Source organism: Procambarus clarkii, chromosome 75 (genome assembly GCF_040958095.1).
Source record: "Procambarus clarkii isolate CNS0578487 chromosome 75, FALCON_Pclarkii_2.0, whole genome shotgun sequence".
In the NCBI taxonomy this organism is placed as follows: Eukaryota; Metazoa; Arthropoda; class Malacostraca; order Decapoda; family Cambaridae; genus Procambarus; species Procambarus clarkii.
This window is the reverse complement of record NC_091224.1, coordinates 25,041,762-25,059,668: the sequence shown is the minus strand read 5'-3', so window position 1 is coordinate 25,059,668 and position 17,907 is coordinate 25,041,762. Positions and strand designations below refer to the sequence as shown.

Below are 17,907 nucleotides of genomic sequence, written 5' to 3'. Positions count from 1 at the left end.
TATACCTTGCCACTGAAGTTTTAAAAGACAAAGGCAGTGGACTTATATACTGTGACTCGCAGAGTGCACTCCTGGCATTGAACGCACATAGTAGTGACACCCAGAAAATAGTCAGTGATATACGAATGAATGTTTTAGCTGCTAAAGAAAACAGATTTGAAATTAAATTCCTCTGGATATCATCACATGTTGGCATCTCAAGGCATGACACTGTTGATATGCTTGCAAAGACAGCCTGTAGGAAACCAGTAGTAGAAATTGACATTGGTATTTCATTAGCAGTGACAAAGAGAACACTTAAATCATTATTTAATGAAAATCTTATTGACCCAACACATTCACAAAGACCTGAAAGTTGTAGCATTAAACATTATGATAAATATCGTGAGGTAAGTAGTGATAGGTAAGTAGTAATAGGTAAGTGGTAATAGGCAAGCACCACAACCACACCACCACAATCTGCTTCACGCTTCACCAGTCACTGTCCGAACCCCTTCCCCCTTCACCATCCCCCACCATCATCCCTCATACTGGTGTCCTCTTCCTCACACTCTACCTCACCCTCACTACCCGCCTCGCCACACTCACTGTCCCACACACAGCCACAGGTGATGGTGTCATGTTGACGATTTATCACATGGATGTCATTGAGGAGGAGAAAGACGTCACCTTTATGTCCCGACCACAAACCTGACGTCTACTGCAGGTATGTTGACATCTCCTTGAAGGTATGTGAGAGGAAACGCTTAAGACAGCTTTAGGAATCTTTCGAGCTTAAGTCTGTGCTTAGCTTAACATGAAATAGCCAAGGTAAGCTGCCTTTCACAGATGTGAGGCTCAGAAGGGAACTGTGGTGGAGCCTGTAGCAGTTCCCTTGGTACAGGCTGGCCTACTGGAGCCTGTACCTAGGGATCTGACACAGGAAGTAGGTCTTAATACTGATGTCAACCATGTGCCTTCACGCAAGAGGTCAACACTATAGAATCTGTTGACCAAACCACACACTAGAAAGTGAAGGGACGACGACGTTTGGTCAACATATTTCACCCACGTTATTGTGACTCCTCGTCTACACTATAGAATCTGTCAGTATAAAACTCTGCTTCAGGAACGTCTTTCCGACGCCCATAAGACGGAGGATAGAGTCCTGAAGGCCACAATGGACAGAAAAGTGGCCCTTAGGGATGACATCTTAGCAGTAGATGGCCTTACCAGATGCTACAAAAGTAACGTCCTGAATGAGAGGAATGTCGTCTGTGCCTTCACACAACCACTTGGGAGCTGTCAGCCACAACGATGTCAGTGTATAGGTAAGACTACACCATCTATTTCAAGACGTATGACTCCTGGTGGGTGTGACTGGGTGTAGAGAGCTCCTGGTGAGTGGCCCGAGTCATTAACTGGGTTTTAAGACTCCGCAGTTTCTCTCCCTTTCCCTCTCCTTCTACCTCCCGTTCCCTCTCCTTCTACCTCTCTTTCTCCCTCCCTCTTCCCCTCTCTTTCTCTCTCTCTCATAGGCACTTGTTCCAACTTGTCTATTGTTCCACTGCCTTCTTCCTTCCTTCCTTTCTTTTAATCTTTCTTTCTCCTCCTATAATAACGTTTCTTCTCCTTTCCCCCCCCCCCCATACATATCTCTTTATTGCCTGATATCCTTCCCTTTAATATGTTGGAAGATGGACAGCTGTTGGAGGCTAAGGTAGAGGCGGCTTGGGGTTGGAGGGTGACTGGTGGAGGTTTACCAGTGAAGGAGCAATGTTGGAGTGTTGGGTGGTGGAGGGTGAGAGGGGGGATAGATTACGGATAGAAGGGGGGGGGGGAGGTTGAAACTGGAGGCGGGGGGGCGGGGGATAGGATAGATAGAGCCAACTGGTGTGTCAAAGAGTCATCACGTAAGGCTAGAGAAGTCTCCTCTCTGGCTCTATCGATCTATTGTTTTTTGTTCTATTTTGTTCATCCTTCCTTCCTCCTATCTCTCCGTCTTGTCCTTCTTCCTATCTTCCATTTTCCTTCTCTCCAATAAGTCTCTCCCTCACCACCTTCTCCCTCCACCAGGAGCAGCAGTTACTGACGCGCCAATAACGAGAACCACAGCCTTTACGGAAGTGTCATTTCCGGTATGCAAATTAGGTCGACATTGCTTCATTATCCCAATAGGAAGGTGCTTCACCTGACAGGTAAGTCGATACTTCTGGATCACTCGCGTCTCGCCTTGACTTAGTAAACTATGCAGGCTGGCAGGCGGCAACCGGGGCTCAAGAGACGGAGCTCAATCCCCAAAGTAACATATAGGTGAGTTCAACCAGGTGAGTAACTGAGTAACACCCCCCCCCCCTCCCCCGATGGATAGACCGACGATCTGCAATTGTAATGTAATCTCTATATACCTCATTCTTTCCTCACAGCTCTGCTTACTCATATCAACCCTCCTGTTTACTCACAGTCCTGAGTCTTATCATAAGACTCATGAGTCTTATAATAATATAAGATTATTATATATATATAAGAAAGCGCCTTCTCATAAGACTCATAATTATTATTCTGTTCTCAGAATCGTAAGCCAGAGATTAATTGATCAATATGAGAGTTACGAGTCTACAATGATCTACAATGATTCAGATTTATGAATCTATGATGATATTTTAATCTCCAACGAGATTTATGTCTACAATGAGGTTTTATTAGTGTATAATGAGACTCGTTCTTTAATTATATGGGACGATATACCGAAGGGGAAGGGGGTAGGGGAGGGGGGGAGTAAGGGAGGGGGGTGAAGGGGGAGGGGTATATATATGTGGGGGATGAAGACATATATGGGGAGGGGGGAAGTTGAGGAGAGAACTTGTAAATACCAGCAGACGACCAGACAAGGGAACTCACTCAGAGTCGCGCCTTGCTAGCAAGCAGCAGCAGGAGCAGGAGCAGGAGCAGCAGCAGCAGCAGGAGGAGGGCAAGGGAGAGGAGGTAATAAGAAGAGATGGTGTAGAGAGTAGTGAAGAGAGAGAGAGAACAATAACAACAGGCAGTTCAGTAGTGACCCAAGATGGACACATAGACACACACGGAGACACAGCCACCACGTGTCACAGGGACACAGATCTGGTGATACAGTCTCACAGTGAGTGGTTATGTGTCACTGAAGCGTCACTTAACTAGGAACCACTTACCGAGGATAATGGTGCAGTAAGCGCCACGTACCGAGGATAATGGTGAACTAGGCGCCACTTACCGAGGATAATGGTGCAGTAAGCGCCACTTACCGAGGATAATGATGAACTAGGCGCCACTTACCGAGGATAATGGTGCAGTAAGCGCCACTTACCGAGGATAATGGTGCAGTAAGCGCCACTTACCGAGGATAATGGTGCAGCAAGCGCCACTTACCGAGGATAATGATGAACTAGGCGCCCCTTACCGAGGATAATGATTAAGTCAGCGCCACTTACCGAGCATAATGATAAACTAGGCGCCCCTTACCGAGGATAATACCAATAGAGAGGAGGATGATGAAGGGCCGGCGGCGGCCGAGCCTGGAGCGACAGTTGTCAGAGAGGGAGCCGAGGATGGGGGTGAGGAAGAAGCCGATGAAGGGACTGAGGCACCAGATGAGGGTCATGTGACGGTGCTGGACGCCGATCTTGAGCAGCGTCGGCGACACGAAGGCCGTCTCGGCCGCGTAGCAGAACTCTATACCCATCACCGCCGCTGAGATCCGCACCATCTCCATCCTCGTCTTCCGCCTGAGGGCAACACACACATCTTAAATTACATTTTTTTTTAACATTTTGCCCCGAGGGGCGAGGTTATTGGGCAGCGTCACTCATCTTGTGAGTGGTCACACCGCCGTAGCAGCGTGTATTACACTCCCCAATAGGAAGAAAACCCGTCGTAGCAGCGTGTACTACACTCCCCAATAGGAAGAAAACCCCCTGGGTTGTTCATCCTAAGTCAGCAGAGTATATCTTAGTGAGTAGATTATATTCTACACCCACTCTCTCTCTGTGAGAGTTTGTCTCAGACATCTCTGAGATATGTGAGTGTACCTTCCCTGGCCCCCCCTCCCCCCCCCCTATCACTTACCGGCGCCCCCAGCATTAATCACGGGTCAGGTTCATCTACTGGAGTAATTATCCAGACCAATTAGTGAGGTCAACACTGGCCTCCTGTATCTTCCCTAGCAGACTGGGGCAGGTTATGTTGATCCCAGCGGCGGCCCTCCCCCCTCCACACACACACACACACACACACACACACCTACACCCACACACCTACACCCACACACACACACCTACACCCACACACACACACCTACACACACACACACACACACACACACACACACACACACACACACACACACACACTCTTTCTCCTACACCCACAGACACACCTACACCCTCTCCTATACCCACACACACACCTACACCCACACACACACCTACCCTTACACCTGTGTATTTTCACCTAGTTGTGCTTGCGGGGGTTGAGCTCTGCTCTTTCGGGCCGCCTCTCAACTGTCAATCAATTAACTGTTACTAACTACTAACTATTTTTTCCCCACACACACACCCCCAGGAAGCAGCCTGTAACAGCTGACTAACTCCCAGGTACCTATTTACTGCTAGGTAACAGGGGCATCAGGGTGAAAGAAAATCTGCCTATTGGTTTCTGCCTGGTGCGGGAATCGAACCCGCGCCACAGAATTACGAGCCCTGTGCGCTGTTCACTCAGCTACCAGACCCCTGTGAGTGAGTGTGTGTGCGTGTGTGTGTGTGCGTGTGTGTGTGTGCGTGCGCGTGTGTGAGCTCCAAGGGAACAGGAACACAAATGGGAATATAAATTTTAATCCCGGGATAAGAAACTTTTAAATTAAAAGTGAGGTGGACAGAGAGAGGAGGACCCGTCAGGTGAGTGAGATCTGTCTCCTTATCTCTCACCTCTCACACCAGTGAGACACCAGGCGTTGCTCTGTCTCTCTCTCTCTCTCTTACCTCTCACACCAGGTGTTGCTCTCTCTCTCTCTCACCAGTGAGACACCAGGCGTTGCTCTCTCTCTCTCTCACCTCTCACACCAGGTGTTGCTCTCTCTCTCTCTCACCTCTCACACCAGGCGTTGCTCTCTCTCTCTCTCACCTCTCACACCAGGTGTTGCTCTCTCTCTCTCTCACCTCTCTCACCAGTGAGACACCAGGCGTTGCTCTGTCTCTCTCTCTCTCACCTCTCACACCAGGTGTTGCTCTCTCTCTCTCTCACCTCTCACACTAGTGAGAGACCAGGTGTTGCTCTCTCTCTCTCTCTCTCTCTCTCTCTCTCACCTCTCACACCAGTGAGACACTAGGCGTTGCTCTCTCTCTCTCACCTCTCACACTAGTGAGACACCAGGTGTTGCTCTCTCTCTCTCACCTCTCACACCTGTGAGACACCAAGCGTTGCTCTCTCTCTCTCTCACCTCTCACACTAGTGAGACACCAGGTGTTGCTCTCTCTCTCTCACCTCTCACACCTGTGAGACACCAAGCGTTGCTCTCTCTCTCTCTCACCTCTCACACTAGTGAGACACCAGGTGTTGCTCTCTCTCTCTCACCTCTCACACTAGTGAGACACCAGGTGTTGCTCTCTCTCTCTCACCTCTCACACCTGTGAGACACCAAGCGTTGCTCTCTCTCTCTCTCACCTCTCACACTAGTGAGACACCAGGTGTTGCTCTCTCTCTCTCACCTCTCACACCTGTGAGACACCAAGCGTTGCTCTCTCTCTCTCTCACCTCTCACACTAGTGAGACACCAGGTGTTGCTCTCTCTCTCTCACCTCTCACACTAGTGAGACACCAGGTGTTGCTCTCTCTCTCTCACCTCTCACACCTGTGAGACACCAAGCGTTGCTCTCTCTCTCTCTCACCTCTCACACTAGTGAGACACCAAGCGTTGCTCTCTGTGCTCCCAGGATAGTCTCTTACCAATGGATCACTAATGGCCTCCAACGAAGGTCCTAGGATCACTATCACAGGAATGAACTAGGCACATTTCCTAGTAATGATCTAACAACAGTATCCTAGGAGTAGTTCCCCAGGAATGAGCTAAGAATGACAAAGAATGATCAAGCAAGTCTCTCAACAGAATAATCTAGGAATAGTGCCCCAGGAAAAAAAAGAGTAATTCTGGTTATTGTCATAATACAATGCTTACGAGGTGGGAGTGGTAACAGATGTTAGGTTAGGGTAAGGTAGGGTAGGGAGGAGGGTGATGGGGAGGGAGGGGAGGTAGGAGGGAGGTAGGGATAAGGAAGAAAGGGGAATAGGTTAGGTTAGGTTAGGTTAGGTTAGGTTAGGGTAAGGTAGGTTAAGGTAGGGTAGGGAGGAGGGTGATGGGGAGGGAGGGGAGGTAGGGATAAGGAAGAAAGGGGAATAGGTTAGGTTAGGTTAGGTTAGGTTAGGTTAGGTTAGGGTAAGGTAGGGTAAGGTAGGGTAGGGAGGAGGGTGATGGGGAGGGAGGGGAGGTAGGAGGGAGGTAGGGATAAGGAAGAAAGGGGAATAGGTTAGGTTAGGTTAGGTTAGGTTAGGTTAGGGTAAGGTAGGGTAAGGTAGGGTAGGGAGGAGGGTGATGGGGAGGGAGGGGAGGTAGGAGGGAGGTAGGGATAAGGAAGAAAGGGGAATAGGGGAAATCCATTTTCTGTTTATCTGGCGTCTTGCTGGCTCCTCCCCCCCTTTCCCATTACAATTCTATCTCCTTTCTCCCCCCCCCCCTTCCCCCTTCCAGGTGGGTGCAGGAGTAGAAGCCTAACGCTATAAGTTTTCCCCCTGAAACACAACCCGCCAATCAATTTACAACCAGTTCCCCAGTTGTAGGTAGGTGAACAGGAGGTGAAGAGTTAAGGTATTTGCCATTCTGTAAACAACCCAACCTCTCAACCTAACCAGGACCCTAAGAACCCAAGCAACCCACCTAACCTATTGAATTCGATGCATAGAAAACGAGGATGTTTGTGAGCCATTGTTTAGCTATTGTAGTTGTAATGTTGATTAAGATAATGTAAAAAATAGTTATTAGTTAAGAGGACGGGTGCCCAGTCAATCGTTCTTGGGTAGACGCTGGGAGAATATGTCTAGATTTACCATTTGTGCTTGCAGGATCGAGCTGTTAGTTCTTGGACCCCGCCATAGGTTGCTCAATGTGCTGACTACAATTAAATATTATAGCAAGGGGACTGCACAATGCTTCAGTTGCCTTCTTTAGTATCTAAGGCGATATTTTGTCTGGTGTTGCAGCTCATGTCACATCCAGTTTGTGTAGTTACTTTACTACTTCTGGCAACACAGCCATCTAAGTGAGGTGTTCCCGTGTAAGTCTGCCCTCTGCTCCCAGCTTGACCTTCTGGCAACACAGCCATCTAAGTGAGGTGTTCCCGTGTAAGTCTGCCCTCTGCTCCCAGCTTGACCTTCTGGCAACACAGCCATCTAAGTGAGGTGTTCCCGTGTAAGTCTGCCCTCTGCTCCCAGCTTGACCTTCTGGCAACACAGCCATCTAAGTGAGGTGTTCCCGTGTAAGTCTGCCCTCTGCTCCCAGCTTGACCTTCTGGCAACACAACCATCTAAGTGAGGTCTTCCCGTGTAAGTCTGCCCTCTGCTCCCAGCTTGACCTCATAACTCCTGTGGTGAATCAGGTTCCAGCTTGAATACTTCCTGGAAGATTTTAAGTTGATAATATTCCTCCTTATTCTTTGTGTGTCCTTCCCTTATGTCACGTCTGATAACATGATCGTTCACAGTTATCTTCCTCCTGATATGACCATGGGACAGTTCTGGCCCAGACTTTGGCTCAGACTTAGTCTTGTATGCATGTGATCCTCGTACTGCTTCTCTGCCACTCTCTTAGTTGTTCAATAAACCCTTGAACTATATGTTTAACACATCTCTAACCCTGTCCATGGAGGACAGAAGAAAATGTATATATATGCTGGTTAGCATTGTAAATGTGTGGCCACGTCTGTGGTAGGAAAAACAAAACTTAGTTTCTGTGTACCTATTTCTTTCCTCTGTGTATGCGTTGTGATTTCCTTCTGTTCTATGTTCTCTGTATTTCCTTCATGTGTTGGAAATTCCCGACGACATTTCTAACTTCTAACATAATATGCAGAAACTAATATTGCTGCTGATTTTGTATTAATCCAAATTAAACAAATTACTTTAGTTACTCATTCAGAGAAAATTGAATTCGTAGCAATTTTCTCCAGAAACGAGATTATGTTCCTACGTAGCAGGAATGAATTTAATAACAATATAATTAATCAATAAATACTTAATTCATGTCTCCCTTAACTCTTCTGTCTTCCAGTGTCGCGAGGTTCAGTTCCAGGAATCTTTCCTCATAGCTCATACCTCTCAGCTCGGGGACAAGCCTGGTGGCATACCTCTGAAACTTTTCTAACTTCGTTTTGAGTTTAACTAGATGTGGACTCCAGGCTGGAGCCGCATATTCCAGTATTGGTCGGACATATGTGGTATACAAAGTTCTGAATGATTCCTAACACAAATTTCTGAAGGCAGTTCTCATGTTTACCAGCCTTGCATACGCCACTGATGTTATCTTTTTGGGCTTCAGGGGACAGGTCTGGTGTGATATCAACCCCCAGATTTTCCCCTCGTCCTGACTCCTGAAGGATTTCCTTTCCCAGCCCATATTGATCACTTTGCACTTGCTCGAATTAAAATCTAGTAGTCATCTGTTGGACCATCCCTTCAGTCTGTCCAGATCATCTTGTAGCCTCTTGCTGTCCTCATCTGGCTTAATCCTTCTCAAAATTTTAGCATCATCAGCAAACATTGAGAGGAATGAGTCTATACCTTCTGGAAGATGATTCACGTATATCAGGTTCAGGATAGGTACGAGTACAGAGCCCTTTGGGACTCCACTGGTGACATCACGCCAGTCTGAAGACTCACCCTCACAGTAACTCTCTGCTTCCTGTTGTTTAGGTACTCCCTTATCTACTGGATAACTCAACCACTTTCTCCAGCTTGATTCTCCAACTTGTGCAACAGTTGTTTATGGGGGACTGTGTCAAAAGCTTTCTGGCAATCCAAGAATTTGTGTGTGCGTGTGTGTGTGTGTGTGTGTGTGTGTGTGTGTGTGTGTGTGTGTGTGTGTGTGTGTGTGTGTGTGTGTGTGTGTTTACTGTTTGTACCTCAGAATCAAACTCTTAGCTCTTGGACCTCATCTTTTTTGCCATCTACCATCTTATGTACTGACACTCTACCAACTGTTTTCTCTCAATATACTACCCCCCGCCCCCCCCCCCCCTCTCTCTCTCTCTCTCTCCAACCACTTAACTTTCACACCTTCTCTTCACTTTTCTACTCTCCCCTTCCGAAAGCCTTTTTCTCTTACCCCCCCTCCCCTCCCTCTCCTCCCCCTACGTCACTCCCCATCTCCCTCCCTCACTTGATTCTTTTATAATCCCTTCTCCTCCTCCTCCTCCTCCCTTCCCCGCTCCTCCCTCTTCTCCAACTTCATATCTCCAACACAATTCTGGTCGGCAGCTTCCTCACTGGCCTCTCCTGGCTTGCCTCCTCCACCGTCCCGTCACCTGTTCCATCACGGCCATACTCTATAGTCATTTCCCTCCCCCCCCCCCCTACCTCAGTCATCCCTCAACCTGCCCTGATGCCCTTAATCTCTTCTGTCATCCATGCCTCCCATACTACCCTTACCCCCCCATCACCATACCCTTGTATACATCCCGCCAGTGTTGCTATCGCCCCCCCCCCCATCATGGTATGCCCCCCCCCCATATCATGGCAGTGGTCGGTGGCGTCACACACCATTACAACAATCACTGACTGTGAAACAAGCGACCACAACACTTGGGTCGGGTCCCACACCCGCCACGATCTCCTCCCTTGTCCACCCCCCCCCCCCATCCTGTATACACACACACACACACACACACACACACACACACACACACACACACACACACACACACACACACAGAGTGTGTATGTGTGTGTAAGCCATAGAGACGTTAGAAAGAATTGTTTCAATTTCAGACTAATGAAATTGCCTAATGGAATGCACTAGGAAGTGATGTGGTGGAGGCTGACTCCATACACAGTTTCAAAGTGTAGATATGATAGAGCCCAGTAGGCTCAGGAACCTGTACACCTGTTGATTGACAGGTGAGAGGCGGGACCAAAGAACCAGAGCTCAACCCCCGCAAGCACAACTAGGTGAGTACTCACACACACACAAAGAAGAGAGAGAGAGAGAGAGAGAGAGAGAGAGAGAGAGAGAGAGAGAGAGAGAGAGAGAGAGAGAGAGAGAGAGAGAGAGAGAGAGAGAGAGAGAGAGAGAGAGAGAGAGAGAGAGAGAGAGAGAGAGAGAGAGAGAGAGAGAGAGAGAGAGAGAGAGAGAGAGAGAGAGAGAGAGAGACAGAGAGCGAGAGAGAGAGAGAGAGAGAGAGAGAGAGAGAGAGAGAGAGAGAGAGAGAGAGAGAGAGAGAGAGAGAGAGAGAGAGAGAGAGAGAGAGAGGGGGAAGAGAGGGGGGGGGGGAGTTGGTGGCCGTGTTGATTTTTATGGATTATATTGTGCGGTGTTGATAGATTTTTGAGGCTGGTAGGGGTTATGGGGGTGAGAGTGATGGGGGAAAGTGAGGGAGAGGGGGAGAGGTGAGAGAGGGAGAGTAGTTCCTTGTGGAGGGGGGGAGAGGGAGGGGAAACTTTTGAGGACGTGGGACTAGGGAAATGTATTTAGATTTCACGCGGGGATTAGTGTGTGTGTGTGTGTGTGTGTGTGTGTGTGTGTGTGTGTGTGTGTGTGTGTGTGTGTGTGTGTGTGTGTGTGTGGACCAGGACCAGCCCACATCCATCACATACCTTGTAAGTTACAAGTTATTTACAATATTATTTATATTGATATTACTTATATTAAATATAGTCGTGGTAGTAATAGTGGTAGTAGTGGTGGTGGTGGTAGGAGGACAGTACAACTAGTAAAAGTAGTAGTAGTTTCAGAAGTAGAAGAAAGAAAAAGTATTTCTACCACCATAACACCAAAACGTGTGACGTTAAACATGAAGGAACACAGAGGATGGTAATGTGTAAGTCTAGCACCGTGACCCGGGCGGCACTTCCAGTCTCAGCACCACAAGATAACTCCAGACGGAGATCTTGGATATGCCAGGATAACGTGCAGGCAAGATGCCCAGGTGTGACTCCTCATTACTGGAGGACCTCTGGAGAGAGAGAGAGAGAGAGAGAGAGAGAGAGAGAGAGAGAGAGAGAGAGAGAGAGAGAGAGAGAGAGAGAGAGAGAGAGAGAGAGAGAGAGAGAGAAAGAAAACTTTCTCAAGAAGTAAGAAGGTTCATCTCCAGTCTTGACCAAGTCTGGTGGGAACGGTCTGACCATCAGAGTCTAGAGCACCGTCGTCACGACGATCTTACTGTTATGTACAAGGTCAACATTCTAAAAGTACCGCACCTGGCCCAACTCCGTGGACAACCAGTAGTTGGCACCCGTAGCACTAGGCTCCCAACAGTCTCGTGCTGGAAATACCTTTCTCAAGAACATCACTCCATCAGCGATCATTCACTCTTAGGCTGACTGGCATCAGGAACTTGTTCACTCAACAGGTTAATACACGGGAGATCAGGTCAACTGATCACATGAAGGCTCTGGCACACAGTTGGCTACAGGCTCATCCTCTTCCTTATATTATTGTTACCTAATGTTCTTAATGAATAAAGTTTATTCCTATTAATACATATAATAGGCTCATGAAATAAATGCGACTCTAGGAGTGGGTTTCATCTAAGCAGAGCTACGATTACAGCTCTTGCTTGTAGTTTCACCAGGTTCCCTATATGATAGTTCCCTATATGATAGTTCCCTATATGATAGTTCCCTATATGATAGTTCACTATACGATAGTTCACTATACGATAGTTCCCTATATGATAGTTCCCTATATGATAGTTCCCTATATGATAGTTCCCTATATGATAGTTCCCTATATGATAGTTCCCTATATGATAGTACCCTATATGATAGTACCCTATATGATAGTTCCCTATATGATAGTTCACTATACGATAGTTCCCTATACGATAGTTCCCTATATGATAGTTCCCTATATGATAGTTCCCTATATGATAGTTCTCTATATGATAGTTCCCTATATGATAGTTCCCTATATGATAGTTCCCTATATGATAGTTCCCTATATGATAGTTCCCTATATGATAGTTCACTATACGATAGTTCCCTATATGATAGTTCACTATACGATAGTTCCCTATATGATAGTTCCCTATATGATAGTTCCCTATATGATAGTTCCCTATATGATAGTTCACTATACGATAGTTCAATATACGATAGTTCCCTATACGATAGTTCCCTATATGATAGTTCCCTATATGATAGTTCACTATACGATAGTTCACTATACGATAGTTCCCTATATGATAGTTCCCTATATGATAGTTCACTATATGATAGTTCCCTATATGATAGTTCACTATACGATAGTTCACTATATGATAGTTCACTATATGATAGTTCCCTATATGATAGTTCACTATATGATAGTTCACTATATGATAGTTCCCTATATGATAGTTCCCTATACGATAGTTCACTATATGATAGTTCCCTATATGATAGTTCACTATATGATAGTTCACTATATGATAGTTCACTATATGATAGTTCCCTATATGATAGTTCCCTATATGATAGTTCCCTATATGATAGTTCCCTATACGATAGTTCACTATACGATAGTTCACTATACGATAGTTCACTATATGATAGTTCCCTATATGATAGTTCACTATATGATAGTTCACTATATGATAGTTCCCTATATGATAGTTCCCTATACGATAGTTCACTATACGATAGTTCACTATATGATAGTTCACTATATGATAGTTCCCTATATGATAGTTCACTATATGATAGTTCACTATATGATAGTTCCCTATATGATAGTTCACTATATGATAGTTCACTATATGATAGTTCACTATATGATAGCCTCAAAGTACATTCTTATGAAATAAATGAGTCTCTAGGAGCAGACTTCAGATGAGAGGAGGTAGGATAACAGCTCTTGCTTGCAGTTTCACTAGGAACGTCATTTGACAGGCCTTATGAACCCTAGTCTTAGTTAAAACAAAAGCGGGGGGGGGGGGGTTATTAGGTAAGAGTTGAAGCGCTGCTTTACACTCCTAAGAGGTTAATATAGTTACCTTGAGGTGATTTCGGGGCTTAGCGTCCCCGCGGCCCGGTCGTCGACCAGGCCTCCTGTCGCCTTAGTGGCGACATATTTGATACAAGTGTTCACATTCACACCTGTTGCTGCTTGTTCATCTACCACCACCCGCACCTCGCCTCCGGATTAAGGCTATCTTGAGGTTATCTTGAGATGATTTCGGGGCTTTAGTGTCCCTGCGGCTCAGTCCTCGACCAGGCCTCCACCCCCAGGAAGCAGCCCGTGACAGCTAACTAACTCCCAAGTACCTATTTTACTGCTAGGTAATAGGGGCACAGGGGCATAGTGTGAAAGAAACTCTGCCCATAGTTTCTCGCCTGCGCCCGGGATCGAACCCGGGACCACAGGATCACAAGTCCAGTGTGCTGTCCGCTCGGCCGACCGGCTACAGCACAAGTGTTCACTAGGACCAGCACCTTCTACTTCTCTGTTATTGAAGATTCAGCTACTCGGAACAAAAAGTTCGAAGAAGCACGGGCTATGGTGAGCTCGTCGTGGACTTACCTGGCACAGGAGTTGAACTGTATTTTGTGTTCTACTTCTCAAAAGGAACATGAGATATACTCCCCCTCCCCCCTCACCGTGAACTAAACAAGACATCACGTACCTTGACCAGACCACACACTAGAAGTTGAAGGGACGACGACGTTTCGGTCCGTCCTGGACCATTCACAATCGACTTGAGAATGGTCCAGGACGGACCGAAACGTCATCGTCCCTTCAACTTCTAGTGTGTGGTCTGGTCAACATACTTCAGCCACGTTATTGTGACTCATCGCCATCACGTACCTGTAGATGTGAGAGTAGTCGTCGCCTTCCCCGTGGTTCAAGTTGGTGATGGCCCGCTCCTTCAAGCTGTCCACCTTGGACCCGGTCTTCTCCCTCAGCTCGTGGAGGGTGCCCGAGGCTCCCTGCTCCTTCAGTGTGCCCCATTTATCCTTCAGGTAACTCTTGAAGACGTGCAGGCCGCCCGTGTACGAGGCCAACTTGTCCTCCATCTTTGTGGACTTCTGGGCCCTTTTGCGCGAGCTTTCTCCGGATTGGTTGGCGAGCTCCTTAGATGCGACACCTGATTGGTGGATCGTTGCCGGTTATGTGTTTTTCTTCTCACACGTTCTATTATAATATTTAGTTTATCTGTGTCATTTTCTGAAATTTCTAATTGGAATCATATAAAAGTTAATTGTTGTTTTATCAAATTAACTTCTCCATTGTTATTTTTCAATGAATCGCCTCAAACACAAGTACTTGTCAATTTATTGTAGTTGTTTCATTTTTATTTACCAATGCCAAGAGCCGGCTCGTACAGGCAGCCTCACACTTATGCTGTAAAGACCAAAGTCTCTTATAAACTATCTGAAACATATATTCATTATTATTAAAAGAAGGTGGACGAGAGAGAGAGAGACAGAGAGAGAGAGAGAGAGAGAGAGAGAGAGACAGAGAGAGAGAGAGAGAGAGAGACAGAGAGAGAGAGAGAGAGAGAGAGAGAGAGAGAGAGAGAGAGACAGAGAGAGAGAGAGAGAGACAGAGAGAGAGAGAGAGAGAGAGAGAGAGAGAGAGAGAGAGAGAGAGAGAGACAGAGAGAGACAGAGAGAGAGACAGAGAGACAGAGAGACAGAGAGAGAGAGAGAGAGAGAGAGAGAGAGAGAGAGAGAGAGAGAGAGAGAGAGAGAGACACACACACACACACCAATAAACTGGTTAGAAAAAGCTTTAAGATAACAAAATAAACAATAATTCCACCAGTTTCATTACTGACAATATATCAAAATATTATAAATGATGAGAAAACACAAGACAATAACAATTTCTTGGGCTCCTGGAGGTGTTGGTGGAGTTGGTGTGAGAGGCTGGCCAGGCAGGGCGAGGACCCTCTACACTATTGCTGCAGACACATTCTGAAACCCTTTTGTGGCTGGCTTATAGCAGGGGATGGGAGGCTCTGTGAGTGTTGTGTGTGTGTTTACAATTTGTGCCTGCAGGATGGAGCTCTTAGCTCTTGGACCCCGCCTTTCTAACCCTTGGTTGTCTGATGTACTGACTTCTTACCTAATTCTCTCTATCATATCAACTATATGTATTTCTGTCTTTCTCCATCACACACACACACACACACACACACACATAGAGATCTGGAGGTTAATATCACATCGAACCTGTTCCCAGAGGCCCACATCAATAGGATATCATCAGCGGCATATGCTACATTGGCCAAGATAAGAACTACCTTTAGAAACTTGTGTGAGGAATCATTCAGGACCCGGTATACCACTTATGTCAGGCCAATCCTGGAGTATGCAGCTCCAGCCTGGAGTCCATACCTAGTTAAACACAAGACAAAGAAAGAAAAGAAAAAAGGGGTATGCCACCAGACTAGTCGCAGGACTGAGAGGTATGAGCTACGAGAAAAGGCTACGGGAGCTAAACCTCAGGTCTCTGGAAGACAGAAGAGTAATGGGGAGACATGATAACCACCTTCAAAATTCTCAGGGAAATTGAAAGGGTGGACAAAGACAAGCTATTTAACACGGGTGGAACACGAACAAGGGGACACAGGTGGAAACTGAGTGCCCACATGAGCCACAGAGACATTAAAAAGAACTTTTTCAGTGTCAGAGTAGTTAACAGATGGAATGCATAAGGCAGTAATGTGGTGGAGGCTGACTCCATACACAGTTTCAAATGTAGATATGATAGAGCCCAATAGGCTCAGGAACCTGTACACCTGTTGATCGACAGTTGAGAGGCGGGACCAAAGAGCCAGAGCTCAACCCCCGCAAGCACAACTAGGTGAGTACCATGGGGGAAAATGAAGGAATATGAAAAATTAATTATAAATCTTCACATACAAAAGAACACACAAACAACTGTTCACTCTATAAAATAAATATTTAAAATACATTTATGTTCGTGATAATTTATGTAAACATATTAATACTTTCAATGACTGCAATATAACAGTTGCAAAATGATTTTGTGACAATTTTCTAGTATCTTATTTTGTCATGACAATTAATCACTAGACATTCGTTCTTAATCTTTACAGGCTGCATAGTTTGGTAACCACTAGTTAATTACCGTAAGATCACTAGTTAATTACCGTAAGATTACTAGTTAATTACATCACAATTACCGGTTAATTACATTTGAATTAATGATCGTTTTCCTTACAATCACCTTGGAATCACTGGTCATTTTCCTTACAATCACTAGTTAATCACCTTAGAATCACTGGGTAATTACCTTGGAATCACTGGTCATTTTCCTTATAATCACTAGTTAATCACCTTAGAATCACTGGGTAATTACCTTGGAATCACTGGTCATTTTCCTTATAATCACTAGTTAATCACCTTAGAATCACTGGGTAAATTACCTTTGAATCATTGGGTAATTACCTTAAGAGTCTCTGTTTAATTGCCATCGAATCACTGTTCAATCCCCCTCACAATTACTTGGTAATTACCTTAGAATCACTGGACAGTTACCTTGAACTGATCACTTGTAGTCAACATTCAATAAGTTTATAATCTCTGGTAATAATTTATTACATGTCTTTAGATGATTTAGATTTAGACACTTCTGAGTGTTTAGACACCCGCCACACATCACCAGACTGTTGGTATACGCCTGAGACAACCAGGGACCACTCTTAAGACGTCTCTGGCTTCGGTTCACTACCAAGGATCAGCTTTACAACCGCTGACAATATGGTGCTAACCGACACCACTGATAACACCACTACCACCACTGATAACACCACTACCACCACTGATTATACCACTACCACCACTGATAACACCACTACCACCACTGATAACACCACTACCACCACTGATAATACCACTACCACCACTGATAATACCACTACCACCACTGATAACACCACTACCACCACTGATAACACCACTATCACCACTGATAACACCACTACCACCACTGATAACACCACTACCACCACTGATAACACCACTACCACCACTGATAATACCACTACCACCACTGATAACACCACTACCACCACTGATAATACCACTACCACCACTGATAATACCACTACCACCACTGATAACACCACTACCACCACTGATAACACCACTATCACCACTGATAACACCACTACCACCACTGATAACACCACTACCACCACTGATAATACCACTACCACCACTGATAACACGTCCGCTACCGCGAAGACCTGCTGGGAACTGACCACTGACGCGTCCGTGTGTGTGTGTGTGTGTGTGTGTGTGTGTGTGTGTGTGTGTGTGTGTGTGTGTGTGTGTGTGTGTGTGTGTGTGTGTTGTAGTGATAGGATTAGTACATGCATGGAGGACGGAGACAGAAGAGGAAAGGGAGACACGAAGGGAGGGAGGTAGATAGGACTGTTGTGGGAGAGGTAGAGTTACAAAGAGAGGGAGAGAAGGAGGACAATCCCGGAGAAGCAATAGTAGTGGAAAAGGGAGAAGGGAAGGCAGACAGGGAGAGAGAGAGAGAGAGAGAGAGAGAGAGAGAGAGAGAGAGAGAGAGAGAGAGAGAGAGAGAGAGAGAGAGAGAGAGAGAGAGAGAGAGAGAGAAAGTGTGTGGTGCATCATATTCGAGAGAATAATCCTCTTACAGTGAGAGGTGTGGCT

General features: G+C 46.1%; 1 protein-coding gene across 1 annotated transcript in view; it reads right to left on the bottom strand.

The window, feature by feature from the left end:
- lovit (loss of visual transmission) overlaps positions 1-17,907 on the bottom strand; it is a 76,364-nt gene that overhangs the window by 17,917 nt on the left and 40,540 nt on the right. The window contains exons 3-4 of the mRNA XM_069313397.1: positions 14,060-14,596; positions 3,478-3,740 (exon numbers count right to left, since the gene is read on the bottom strand). Of these exons, the coding sequence (XP_069169498.1) occupies positions 3,478-3,740; positions 14,060-14,268 (472 nt within the window). The 5' untranslated portion in view covers positions 14,269-14,596. The remainder of the gene's footprint in view (positions 1-3,477; positions 3,741-14,059; positions 14,597-17,907) is intronic.